General features: G+C 39.4%; 1 protein-coding gene across 1 annotated transcript in view; it reads right to left on the bottom strand.

The window, feature by feature from the left end:
- Positions 1–14,353, bottom strand: part of ATP6AP1 (ATPase H+ transporting accessory protein 1) — a 55,550-nt gene that overhangs the window by 9,909 nt on the left and 31,288 nt on the right. Inside the window, exons 7-8 of the mRNA XM_027458052.3 lie at positions 1,337–1,575; positions 661–714 (exon numbers count right to left, since the gene is read on the bottom strand). Coding sequence (XP_027313853.1) covers positions 661–714; positions 1,337–1,575 — 293 coding nt within the window. The remainder of the gene's footprint in view (positions 1–660; positions 715–1,336; positions 1,576–14,353) is intronic.

Raw genomic sequence — 14,353 nt, 5'->3', positions numbered from 1 at the left:
GTCCACAAACCTCAGTTCTTTCCTCAGCAGCAGGAACAGCAGTTGATTTTTTATCCTCATCTCTGAAGTGTATTAGTGAGAGCAACAGCAACAAGTTTTCCCTTTGAGTTTTCATGCCAGGTCTTCCTTTTCCATATTTTCTCTTCCCTGTTCTTATGGTAGAAGAATCCTGGTCTTATCACCATCCACAGAGAAGAAAAATTACCAGTTTTTGCAACCCTCATTAGCCACATGCAAACTCCAACAGAGTACACTTGTAATCCTCATCACCACTAAACACAACCCTGGCAATGCTGGTAGACTTCAGCTACTAGAATTATTTACAAATTACAGTTCAGTTTCCCTGAGACCGGGTTATGTTCTGATCCTATGAGCAAAACAAGATGCTTTATATGCCACTATGTTACAGTATGGTTGTTTGCCTGCACTACTTTTTCAGAACTTTACCTGAGCATGCTAATGTATTCTCTATATAAAGACTATTATTCTTCTCTATATAAAGACTATAATTGTTCTACTCTATGATAACTCCTCCACAAAGAAACAAAATAATGATTTTAAAAACATTTTCACTTAACTCCTCCTCTTTTTTCTTTGTCCTAGTTTACAAATGGGCTTTATACATCACAAAGATTTATTTAAGAGTAAATCATAAGTTACCTTATCTCTAGGCTGTTGATCCCATTCACAGGCTTTGTGTATTTTAATGACAGTCTGAGAGTAAGAAAAAGATTTTTAATGTTAGAGTAGTCAGCTTTAATTAGATCATTGTGACATTTCAATCAGAGGGAATATTCTGAATCAATAGGCAATTACAGAAGTCATGTAGCAAAGGTTCACAGCACAAAAAGTACACAGAAAAATATGACAAAATATTTCTATAGTCTTTTTTTTTTTTTTTTACCCAAGAACAGGTGCTTCAAAATAAAGGAAAACAGAGATCATGTTTCATTAAAGTACTTCCAACTGAAGTACCACCTACCAACTGGCAATATTCCACTTCAAGGGAATTTTACAATGAAACGATCATCTCATTAATGCCAGCAGAGATCTCTGTGACTGTAAAATCATGCACAGAGAAACCTGGTTGGACCGAATATAAACAAACAAGGAACTAAGTAATGTACAAGGAAAAAAATATAGAAAAATAGAGGGTGCATCTGAACAATCTCTGTGATCTTGACTCAATCTTCATCCAAGAATATTAAATGCAAAATGCAAATTTTGGGTGCTTTGGAAGAAGAAAGATTTATCCTTTATTAACTTCTCATTGTTTCATTTGATTAGCTTTCAGAACCACATATATGTGAAAAGTGAAATTTCTTGTTCTACTCACGTTGTGTTGACGTTGGAGCACACAGAGGAAGAAATGTCCACATTCTGGACTACAAATGTTGCATTTGTCAAATCTATAAAAACTGAACTGTTGGCTTTGAGGCTGAAATTACCAGCATAAAAAAGGATGCAAGTATTATTTCCAATGGTCACATTCACAGGAGGATATGATGAACTGTCTTCCTCAGTGGCCAGTAACTGTCGTCTTAAATTCCACATCGTTTCAGTTCTTCTAGAAATCTGGAACAACAGCACATTAACAATTCATCACCTTTGGAAGAGATGATGTCAACTGAACACAGACCTTTAACATTCTCTCCCATGAGCCCCCATCCTTCTTAGATATGTAGTTGACCTCAATATTTATAATTGTCTGTCTTTTTAATTAGCAGTATGGAGGTTAATTGGGTGGTATTAACCTTTGTTCCCATGGTCAGGTGTCCACGGATGAAAACAAGCACCACTGACATGAGGTAAATTAATAAAAACTGTGTCAATGCTGCCTTAAGATAGTAGTATGCATTGCTGTTAGCAGATAAAAGAAATATACGTATAGATTACAGAAGAATAAACAGAAATAAATTCACCTCTTTCCTGTGATAAAATCACAAGAAAACTTCAACTTGCCAGCTCAGTGGCCACACTCCTTAGTAACGACAACAGTTTTCACACTGTTGATTTTAACAAGCATGAAAGAAGGCTACTTAAAAATAGCAGTGTTATATTTAGGCTCTTCTGATGGCTTTGGGAAGATCTATGCTCACTTGGCTGAGATGGGGAACTCTTATATGAGACTTCACCGCAAATACATGTGCTTGCAGGAATTTTTTAATAGGTAGTGCCTTCTTTATAAGAAGTGCCTTTCTGTATAAGGGAAGTGCCAGCAGTGCCACTTGCCCCTTTTCCCAGGGCACCTTTGCTAAAAAAGTTCCCACTGATGTAAATGGTAAAACCTAGTTGATTGCATTGGACAAAAACTTTATTCTGTTGTTTGTGTCTCACTCTTTACTTCCTACTCTGTTCGTATCTGTGCTGTTCCATCTGTTTTGAACGCTCACATCAGCTTTACAGCTTGGTATTCTACAAGTGCCCTCTGCCCTTGGATAACTTTGGGATACAAGAAATGAGAGTCATAACAGGAGTTACCAGAACCGTAATTATGTGGAACTATTGCCTGGAACCATTTTAACAGGTTTAAAGCCAGGCAAGGACTTTTCTTCCAGTCTGGAAGAGAAGCTATAATACCACTTTATAACCTGTCTGTGGAGAGGAGCCCCAAAAGATTTTGTCACATTAACTGCTGCCCTCTAAACGCTGTGGGCCATCTGTTATTTACAGTGCATCTTTGCAGATAGCTATCTCACTCTGTGAACAAAGCAGAACGGGTCGAGTAAAAATCTTTGACTAAACACTCAAACAAAGATTGCAATCTTCCTCTCCCATACATGCATACTTTATGAATTCCTTTTTAATTCACAGTAGTTCCTTTTCAAATACATCAGAACATGCATTATTTTAAATGAATACCACTTCCTTTAAAAGAAGAGTGTACAACAAAAGAAAATATTCAACTTTTGATATAAAACTTTTAATCTTCCCTTAGGCTCTCCTGAAATGTAATCATTTTATTTCAAACTGAGAGGAAGAGCTGAAGTCTAAATTATATCCTGTCTAACAATTGACTTCACTATGTGGGCCCTGCATATCATCTAAAGAGGGCTTTAAAAACCACCTGCTAATAGCTGAAAACAATGCTGCATCGGAGACTGCGATTGGGCTGACTTTGGGGATTAGTTTAAAGTACCTTAAAATAAAAAGAAAGCTATTAGAATATTGTCATGAGACTGCAGCTTTATTTCTATTGCTCTGCCGCCAGTACTTTGTTGTGAGGCTCTCACATAAAGATTCCCTTTGGTCTCTGAACAGGCATATAAACCAGAAGAGCGTTTACCTGTAAAGAAGGGGTGTCAGGGACTAAGGAATCCATTAGTTTCCTCTGACTGAACCTGTTTTAACAAATTTACTCATGCTGAAGAAGAGAGGCAACCCAGCTTGCCAGTCACATTTCTAAAAGCAGGCTTTGTTTCAGTCATTTCTGTGACTGAAAATAGAGAAAGTTGTGGACTGTGCAGCCCAGCAGGTCCTCACCTGCACAGCTACAGGCAGGCAGGACAGCTACACCCAACAGGAGCCTGGCAGTCACCTCTCTGCAGAAATGCCCTCCAAGCACTTACCAGCCTTTCTACTCACCCCTTCAGCCTGAAGGTCTATTTCTATCAGGTACCTGTCGCTGGAGTAATTCAGCACATTCAAAACCAGAAAGCATACCTCACAGCAACTCAAGATAATTTAGCCCTCAAGCTGGAGGGAGGCTATCTGAAATACCCCAGCCTGGGAGCCACTGCAGAACCAAAGACAGTGATTGCTGCTTGCCCCAACCTTCAGTTTGAAGCTGAGACCCCCCCCACCACATCCCTGCCTCCATATTTCAGAATAAGCCTTCTTATTCCTTTGTTACTGCACAAACATGAGCTTACTGAATTAAAATTGTCTTCCCCATACCATATATTCCATGCTAAGCTACAAATGACAAGATACTATGTTGAGAAATTGATAGTGTTTACATTGAATTCTTGTAAATCAATTAGATTATTTAGGAACAACCCATAGTGGCAATGCTCTCAATCATTAAAGCATATTTAATTCTGTTGCTTAGTGACCCCTTCACCTTTACCTAATCTGAACCATACACACTGAGAGTCACTGTCTTGTTTGTCTGGATTTATTCACGGCATTTTAGATCTCAGGTATGCGGTGAACACAAGACCTGATTAAACAAGGTACAAGGGAAAAAAAAAAAAAAAAAAAGGTGCAATTTACATTGGCTTAGCTCACAAATGAACACCATGGTTACTAACTGAACCTGCAGCAGAAGTAGCCTGGACAAAATTCTTCCCTTTCATCATTTGCAACCCAACCCTCCTCATTCGGAATCATCTCTCTTGGAAAGGAGAAACACAGCTGATCTGGCAATATTTTGATGCACCAACATGCCGATCTTTTTCAAAGCAAACAGACCTTACATCCAAAATCATTCATTTGTTTTGCTGTCATTGCTGTTTTTGTTTTTTTGTTGGCTGTTCCAAACAGAATGGCTAGAGACAAGAAAAAAGATATGGGGCCATTTCATATATTTGAAATTACAAACAAATACAAATTGCAAGCTTGCAAACACATAATAATAATACTGGGCAAACACAATTTTCATTGGGTAAAATTATGAATGGTAATGAACCATAGAAACAGGCTACACTTTGTACTAGTTCCAAAGTGGAATTTTTGGATGTAAGTTCAGCAGGTGGTTATGTCTTTTTTTTAGTCTTGTACTTCTTGACTTTTCAATGGTTATGTTTAGCTGTGTACATCAATAAGAGAAGTGTCCCGATTGTGGTCATTGCTTCTTTTAATTTCTAACAATATGGGTCTATGACCACATCTCTGTGAAGCTGTTGCTCTTCTTGTAACAGCTAGAGGAATAAAGAGGTCATTCTGTACTTTCAGGGAATGGAGGGAGTAAGGAGGATGATTACACTCCCTTTCGCTTTGTAGGTTGTATCTTAGCCCAGTCCTTGCCTCCAAACCAGTACCATGATCTGCGGTGTGGTCTCTGTATATATCACGCTTAGATGACAAATGGTCATTTTTCCAAATTTGGTCATAATACAACTAAGCCAAGTGTTGAAATCAGATAACTACATAAAGTCTCTGTTTCCATTAACAGCAAAACAAAACAAAAATCAGAAAGTTCCATGTAAGTGCAGAAAGGACCAGATAATTGATGTGACACAACCATGTGAAAGGTTGCACTATAGCACCCCAAAGACATATACCTGCTAGCTGAACTAGATCTTCCTTTGGTACTTTGAACTGCATCTACCCATAACCTGCCATCAGTAAAGCTTTTGACAGGATACCAAACTGACTGTACATTTGCATTTTCTCCATTTGCTTTAACAGGGATCTTCACAGTACTTCCTTGCAAAGCATCCTTTTAAAAATGATGCTAGAACGCTGCTGTGTGCTGAGTGCAGCGGTGCTGTTCCCAGCATGGTGTCAGATAATGCTCCTTGCTGGGCTTTGGCTGAGGCACAGCAGAAGTCACTCAGCATTCACGTCTCAGCCAAATATCAGTACATTTCAATTCCTTCTTCTGAAATTTCCCTTTCCTTCATGCCAAAAGAGGTCAGTTTTCGTACAGATTTTCAGACTGATCAAAGATCTCAGCCTCACCACAGACAGCAACACCAGCACTACGACCAGCCCCAGCTCTTCCAATACATCAGCTCTGCCGAAAGATACTGTAGCAAAAATCTGGGATGCAGATAATGGCTGTTTGTATGTTAATGTTAAAGGTCATCAATTCAAAAAGCAACCATTGGAATTCAGAATCACTGCGAATATGTTCTTTTCAGTGTCAAGTTTAGAAAAATTGCAAGCACTGCAAGAAGAAAAAATATATTTGATTAAACCTGTTTCACTGATCCATTGGTACAGACTTATAGCATAATGGTACTTCAACCTGTCAAAATCTAGAAAATCAAGTAAACAGTTACCAGTTATCTCTGGTTTTGAGAGTTTGAACTTTTCAATGTTTTTATAATTTCCTTTTTTTTTGTTGTGTTGTCCCGCTCTACTCTCCCCCACACCACCACCCCTGACTATCTTAAAATGTATCACCTCACTTTTGGTGCTACATTTGGCCAGTCTTGTGTTCCATTTAAATGTCAGGCTGTCTCCCTTTCTTTCCTTGAGCACCCTGGATTCATTCTCTGATACACCAGAGGGCTGTGCTGCCATCCAGAGGAAACCTGACAGGCTGGAGAAATGGGCTGACAAGAACCTCACAAAGCTCTTCGAGGTGAAGTGCAAAGTCCTGCACCTGACGAGGAACAACCCCACATGCCAGTACAAGATGGGATTGCCCAGCTGGAGAGCAGCTTGGTAGAAAAGGTCCTGGAGGGTCCTGGTGGACACCTAGTTGAACACGAGTGAGCTCTGTGCCCTTGCCACAAGGAAGGCCAATGGTATCCTGGACTGCATTTGGCAAAGTGTTGCCAGCAGGTCCAGGGAGGTGATCCTGCTCCTCTCCTCAGTCAGCACTGGTGAGGTTGTACTGAAGTACTGTCTGGTTCTGGGCTCCTCAGTACAAGAGAGACATGGAGCTACTGGAGAGAGATGATGAAGGGACTGGAGTAACTCTCCTGTGAAGAAAGACCAAGACAACTTGGATTGTTCAGTCTGGAGAAGAGACAGCTTACAGGGATCTTAGCAATGTATATAAATACATGAAGGGGGGATGCAAACAGGATGGAGACAAGCTCCTTTCAGTGGTGCCCAGTGTCAGGACAGATGACAATGGGCACAAACCGAAACACAAGAGTTTCCATCTGAATGTCAGGAAGCACTTTACTGAGTGTGTGATGGAGCACTGGCACAGGTTGCCAGAAAGACCGTGGAGTCTCTAAGGAGTCCCTCCTTAGAGATCTTCAGAAGCTGCCTGGACATGGTCCTGTGCAACCTGCTCTAGGTTGGCCTGCTTGAACAAGGGGTTTGGACCAGATCGCCTTCGGAGATCCCTTTCAACCTCACCCATTCTGTGATTCTGTATGTTCCTGCCCTAAATCGTCTGGAGATCTACTCCTCATAACAACTTGAGTAGGATGCTTGATGAGGAAGGCTTTTTCAATACAATGTTCAAGTCTAGATTCCTAGATTTCAAGAGCTAGAAGCCCCAGCTTATTAAGATGTAATTTCCTACCTACTAAATGAACTACACATTTTATCTACTGCTCTTCCTAATTCCTGTTGTTTGAATTAACTTTCCAATATGAAATGTGAACCCAAAGGTACATGTCTGTCCATCATCTACACAGATATGAAATTAGACGTAATACTAAAAAAATTAAATCCCACCCCAAATCAGGGTAGCAAAAATTTTTGAGCAAGTTCAGATTCAAATGCAGGCTTTGATGGAGCAACTACGGTCTTTCATGCTAAGTTGCAAAGTATCTTACCTACCAGCAACTAATTTTGACTTTCATTGCTTAATAACTAAAACTGACAGAGATAAAATTTCTGCCCTGCTGCAACTGAACCCAGAGGATGTTTAAACTGTGTTTTCCACAAGGGATGTTTGCAGGATGACCTGGTTACACTCAGAAACTCCCGAACACTTCCAGTGTAGATGCCTAGCTTATCAGGAATTACCAGAAGCTCATTTGAATGAACCTTTCTTACTCATTTAACTATCTCATTTTAAGGTGGTAGGTTATCACAACTTCAAGGTAGTTTTTCAAATTTGAAATTTCTGTTCATACTTAAATCACCTGATATTTTATAACTTCCATAACACAGTAAAGCTTACATATCTTAAAACTGCACAGGTCCCAAGTAATTGCACTTGCAGGTGTTATCAGAACCAGAATTAAATTTCTAAACTGTTCCTTCCCTCCACACCAAATCACTTCAATGCAAACAGCATGAGGTAAAACTAAAATAGAGTTTTCAAGGGAAACAAAGCATGTAAAAATGTGCATTGGGTAGATTCATGAAAATTTAGAAACTTGGTTTAGAAAAATCAATTTCCATATGTTTATGTATAAGACAGAGTAAGCTGTTTGGATTGTGAGATCTGAGGCGTTACATTTTTTACTCAGACACTTTTCCTGACAACGATTTTTTTTTTTTAAGTCAAAATGTCAAACTGACCAGAATCACCAGTGCACGCAGATTCTAAGTTACAAACAGTGAGAGAAACATGCTTTAAAATAAATATTATCTAATTCAAAATCTATGTACAACTCAACTATGACAATACCTGCCAAAAGTATGGAACTGGGTATGTGTAGTGCTCATACATATGGATACACATACAGAAAAAAATTACAGAAAGTACGAACATCCAAATGCCCTGTGCAGAAGGTTAGTCCATGGAAGAACAATATTTGGTAGAGTAGAAATAGAAGCAGACAATTTTCTTATACATTTATCTCATTTTTATCCTAGCTGACTTCATGCATCTTCAGGCAGATCCAGATGGAGAGCACAGAGCTACATATCTGAGGGCATTTACAATAGGACCTTAACGTCCTATTGTAAGGAACTTAACGTGGTCATGCTTCAAGGTGCACAGCAGGAATCGTGTTTTCAAAGCAAGATTAATTTGCATTGCTGAAAATGGAATGGGATCCTCCAAAAAAAAAAAAAAAAAAAAAAGGAAATGAAACTTCTAGAAAATGGCCTACTTCTTAGATTATACTTTCTCCTTTTCCACTTCAGCAGTTGGTAGGGACTCATAAGATCACCACATGCTAGCACAATGAAGTGAATTGTATGCTATTTTGCGCCTTTGTAAAGCAACTATAAGCCTGATCAAGATACTGGAATAAATTTCAGTAGCACGTCCTTTTGCCCAGTGGAGCTCTCGGCCTCTTTTTCACATTTTCATTAATATTCTGATAGAGCAGGGGGAAAAAAGACTGCATAGAAATGAGGTATGTTACGTCAGTAGCAACCATTTATTAACAGTTACTATCATTTTAGTGCCCTGAAGGATATGTGACCAAGCTTACTGGTTCACATTATCATCTGAAGGCTCCTTCCCCAGCCATGCATGCTTCTATCAGCAACCCAAACGGCTCGAGGACTGTGACCTACCATCCTGCATCTCATCGCCCAGGATTCTTCACAGAAGTGAGGCTGGGACATGAGTGTTAAAGGGCAAATGTAAGCCTGGCTCTAAAAGATAAGGACCTCTTTAGGTCCTGTACTGTTTGTACTCATAGTGCTGTTATGACCTGTGGAGAGCATCCAAGTCATGACCAAGCATTTGGAGAACTTTGTTTAGAGGGGACAAAAGCACTGCAGCAGAGCCAGCCAGTTTAGTGGCCTGTGTAAACACAACCTGCACTGGCAGTACAAATGTTTATGGCTAGATGTGCTTCTTCATAGGCCTGTTCTTTTGCAGCCCCAGGGTTGTATAAGATCTCTTGATTTCTGTTTACTGAGAACGTGGCTATTCCCTGTGCAATTGCATATGGTGCAGAGGTGAGTGAGTGAGCATGGGTCATGCACGTGCCAAAACCCAATGCAGAGAAAGGTTCTGACATGCAGCACTTCAGATTATCATTCCACTTGAAAGGCCTTGAAATGAGACAGGGAATTTTTGCATGTATATGATGTACAAGCACATCTACAAATGCCAGACTAGTCCCAGTTTTCCAAAGAAAACTTTGATATTTCCTGTTATTTTCTCACTCCAACTTTTAACTGGTTTTTATAACAAACTTTTTCAGCTAACCTAAAGAAGAGTAGCAACTGGCCTATAAAAAGATCTTGATTTTAGAAAGTAAAACATAATATGTATAAAACATAATATGCAGCAGTGGAGAGAGCTGCTACAATTAAATTCACCACCTTAAATTTCATTTAGGACAACTACCCCAAATTATTCCAATTAAAATAATGTGTTGGTCATCTACCAAATTTTTAAAATTTGTTTGAGTCACTTAAATTCAATTTAATCTAGAGTACAAGAGAGGAAAAAATGTACTAAGAGTTTGTATTGTAATACAGAATTAATTCTGCAGAGAATCTACCACATTTATCATTCAAGGAAAATTCCCTGATGCCAATCTCCCCAGCTTTAACATTAGATTTTGGGCCCCGTTTCAGGCAATGCTGCCATAAGGATAAAAGACACTACAGATTTTACATCATTTTTAGACTGCCGAGGGGAATACCCACTCCAGCTGACTGTTTTCCCCACTTTCTTATGTCTGTATGTAGAATCCAAGTTGCCATGGGAGATGTGAAAAAGGATGAGATGACTCTGCTGCAACAAGAAGAAACAGACATGTATTGAAGACTGGACTGAGGCTAGGTAGGGGTCTGGTAGGTTACATCATTGAAAAATGCAGACAGGGGCAAAATGTATTAATCATAGTGCTGGGAGAGCTGCCAACATTGTTTTTTACCCAAAATGTAGAGTAGTGATGGGGGAATTAAAAACCTCAACAGCCACAAATGTCTCCCTTCCTCCACTTACTATTTTGATCCCGTAGCACTTTGGAGGACTAATCTGCAACACTGGGAAGCCTATCACCACCCTGCCTTTCTTAAATTGAAGACAAGGATGTGGACAGTATGACAGTATTTTAGGTTACAATCACAATTTTTATTGATAATTCAATGAAATGAATTTTTAGCTTTAAAAAGTTGCATATTGTTCCTACAATTCCTTACGTCTATCTCTAATAAATAATAGTCTAAATACTGGTCTGTTTTTCAGATGGTCAGATTCGCCCTGTAAAAATACCCTGTTCAATGTGACAATGACAGTCTGCTTTCAGCATCTCCATCTGTGTGTCACAACCCCTTTGGAGAAAACATGGAAGTCACAACTTGCACTAATTGCACTTGTGAGGGAAGACTGGCACTGTCTTTCTAGTTTTGATGAATCAAAAGGCAAAGGCCAATAATTCTAGCAAACTGGGTCTTTTGGACAGGGAAGATGAAACAAGCATTTTTTAAAACAGAAAATCAATAAAAAAGTGCTTACCTTCTACTCTGCTTTCTTACACTCAGTAATCCACTTAATTTTTCTGACAGTAGTGTATGTAAGCTAGAAGGTATATATATAAATGAAAACCACATCATGAAGTCTAGACAAAACTTATCTTAAAACTAACATCCATGCACTTTGGAAGAAGATTACTACACTTTCTTTTTTCTTGATAAACTTTAATAAAATCTTCTGGGTTTGTCTCAGAATTGCTGTATTTCCAGCAGCTTAGTTAACCCTTCCAGGGAACACGTCTCAGCCTCCTGTTATTAATCTCAACTTCATAATCTCTTTCATCTCCCGACAGTTTCCAGCCCAACAGGAACAAAAAATGAGAGCAAAACATGCAAGGTCTGCCAGAAGCTGGGTGTGACTGCCACCTCTGGGGCTGGTAGTTATTGACCCTTGTCATGATACCTTGCAAAACTCTGGAAAGCTGAACTTTGTAAGGTGAGGTGTATTAGAAAACAAAGACCAACTTCCTTCCAGCACTTCCGTGGGGTTGCATTCAGTGACCAGATGCCTGGCAATGGCCTGGCAGTGCCTGGCAATAGCAAGCTTGGCTGGGGACTTCGTTCAATCACAATCAATTGCTCCTGTTGGCAGTTCACACAGTGAGAAAAATTGTGGAGCAGCACAAAGGAAGATCATTAGGGTCATAAGGAAAGCATATACTGGGGAGAAGGAAACAGCTTTCAACAGCAAAGCAGGCTAAGTAGGATCTAACATTCACCTTACAATAGTTCTGCTGAAAATAAGGCAAGAAACCCAGCTTATTCTGTTCCAGGATTTTGTCAGTGTTTTGTCTGAAAGCCCCAGAGGCAGAGATATCTAGTGGTTAGAATACTGAGGGTTCATCTTACATACTATATAGTGCACTAAAACATAGGATGATGCTGTTTATGAATCATTAAATATCCATCTGTGAAGTCACTCGATCATTTGGGTTAAAACAGAAATCCCATCAGAGGAGAACAGCTGCAATGTGGCATTACAATTGTAAACATTGAGGCTTTCGTAAAATGACAAGGACAGAACAAGAACAAAATATGCTATGTAATATTAAATTTGATGTCAGGCACCACTTTATGTATGGGTTTTACAGAAATGCTTCCATTAACAAATTAAATAAGATGCCAGTGGCATTTTGGCAGGAATAGAATGGGTTTCTTGGCTTTTTTTTTTTTTTTTTTTTTTTTTTTTTTTCACTGGGGGCATATCTGTCAGTGACACTAAGGACACAGGTTGTACAAAAGCTCCAGAATAAGAGATTCCCCAAGAGATTCCCCTGCTAGGTTGGAGTGAGCTGGTCAGCCTACATGAACCAATACAGTGCTATGACACTAGGCTGGATCCCAGAAACCACAAAGACCACAACCTCACGCTGGCCAAATCTGCCTCTGCTTTTACAGCATCCCGGCACATTATTGAGGCCAACAGTCTGGAGATCTGCCTGGTGAGCCACAGCCCTCCCACTGCTGCCTCTGGTCCTGCTGCATTTTGACTGGTGCCTTCTCAGGTGGCTGCACAGCTCTGCAAGGCTCTAGGTTATTAAATCTACAGGGCTATGTCCCCAAAAGATACTGGCTTCACAAGTTTTTGAAATCAGATGATTTTCTAAGTCTGACAACTTTCTAAGCTAGAATGGTAAAAAGAAAGATACCTTATATTAGTTGACTGAAATCCTCTTGAATCTAAAGCTGTCAGCTAGAAGGGATAGGCAGTATGGTCCTCAGAAAGAAAAAAAAAAAAATCTGTACTTCAAAACACGAACACTTCTGTAACTGCCTGTCAACATTTTGTGGCCACCCTGGCCTAACTCTTCACTGGGTCTGCTAAAGCTCTAATGTGCTATCTTTGTGAACAGAGGCTTGCATGCAATTCCAGGTTGATTTATTTTTATGGAAAAGCCAGTATTATTTAATAAAAGTAACTTTTAGAAAGAACATTTCAATAGAACTATCCATCACTAAAGCAAGGATATATTTCTGTTAAAGTAATAAAAATGCTTGAAAATTACACAAAAAAAATTAGCAGCAGCTATTCTGATTTTAGAGGCATGTATGCTGTATCTACAAATTAATGGCTGCATATGCACAATGGTTATGTATGAATAATGATGGTCCCTCTTTCCTGTTTCAAATGGCAGAAAGTCATTAGCTGATGGCTTTGGATAGGGTCTAATAACTTCAGTAGATCTCAGACACAGTAAGAGTTGGCAAGATGGAAAAACACAACCATTACATGCACAGATACAGCAGATCTAGAACTGCTCCACAAAATGTCTTCCTAGCAAATACCACTGAATTTTTGAAATTGAGACAGCCTGTTGCACTATATAAAGTGAATGAATTTTTTTCTAAAATGTAAGAAGAGGTAGAATAAAATATGCCATTTGAAACAAACAAACAAACAAAAAACAACAACTGATGTTTCTTCCAATTAGTTTTAACTGAGTTACAGATTGGATGGACTAAAGCTTAGGAGTTTGTTATACCGCCTCTAGCCACTAGATAACACATACTTCTCAGTGTTGGGAATGTGTATTTTACTGATTGTTGGCATTTTTTTTATGTCATGTGCTGGTATAGTATGTCTTTATTCCTTTAATATCTCTCTCTTTAGCACAGACAACAGAGACTGCACTAGAAATCAAATGGTGCAGGGTATCAATGCTTTTGCCAGTTCAAGGGGTAGCCCAGTGGTTGCACCAAATGTATCTTTCCTCAGCTTTATTTATTTTATTTATTTTCCCATAATGGGAAAGAATACAAGAAGAAAAGCAGGTCGATGTTTTGGATGAGGCTGTTCTGACATGCACAAACCTTCCTATCACACAGCACCGAGCTCTTTGCACGTCAGCCTGAGGAACACGCTGGGAGGAGACGTGCTGTGACTGAGCATATGGGATTGGTTTCCCATTTCTAACCCCTGACTTCCTCAAAATGGGAATGCATGTTTGCCTCTGAAGAAGATCATGCCTGTGGGTCTTGGTGTCTGGAGAAGGTGTGGGAAATACATTTCTTTTTGATCAGAAGATGCAGTTCCCTTTGATCAGTAGTAGCAATGAATGGGGAAGGGATTCAGAGTTCCCAGAAGAAATTTGTAGATCCTTACTGACAGGGATCTTGAAAATCCAACCTGTTTCACTACAGTGAAATACGGAAAACTGCACAGAACCTGGGGTGACAACTACTTGATTTCCAGCTGACACAGTTGTTTTTTATTATAGATTTCCCAGTTGCCAACAAAACAATGATTTATGTGCAGCTGCCACATTTTCATGCGGCAATTCCACAACAACCCAACGGGCAAGCATGGGGAGGAAAGCCTGTAAACTTCCTTTAGCAGAGCTTTTTTTAGTCTGTTGGCTGCTTCTTACGGCTTATGGCCTTT

This window comes from Anas platyrhynchos, chromosome 1 (genome assembly GCF_047663525.1).
Source record: "Anas platyrhynchos isolate ZD024472 breed Pekin duck chromosome 1, IASCAAS_PekinDuck_T2T, whole genome shotgun sequence".
Lineage (NCBI taxonomy): Eukaryota > Metazoa > Chordata > Aves > Anseriformes > Anatidae > Anas > Anas platyrhynchos.
Note: the sequence above shows the minus strand (reverse complement) of the source record. Positions and strands in the feature narration are given on the sequence as shown.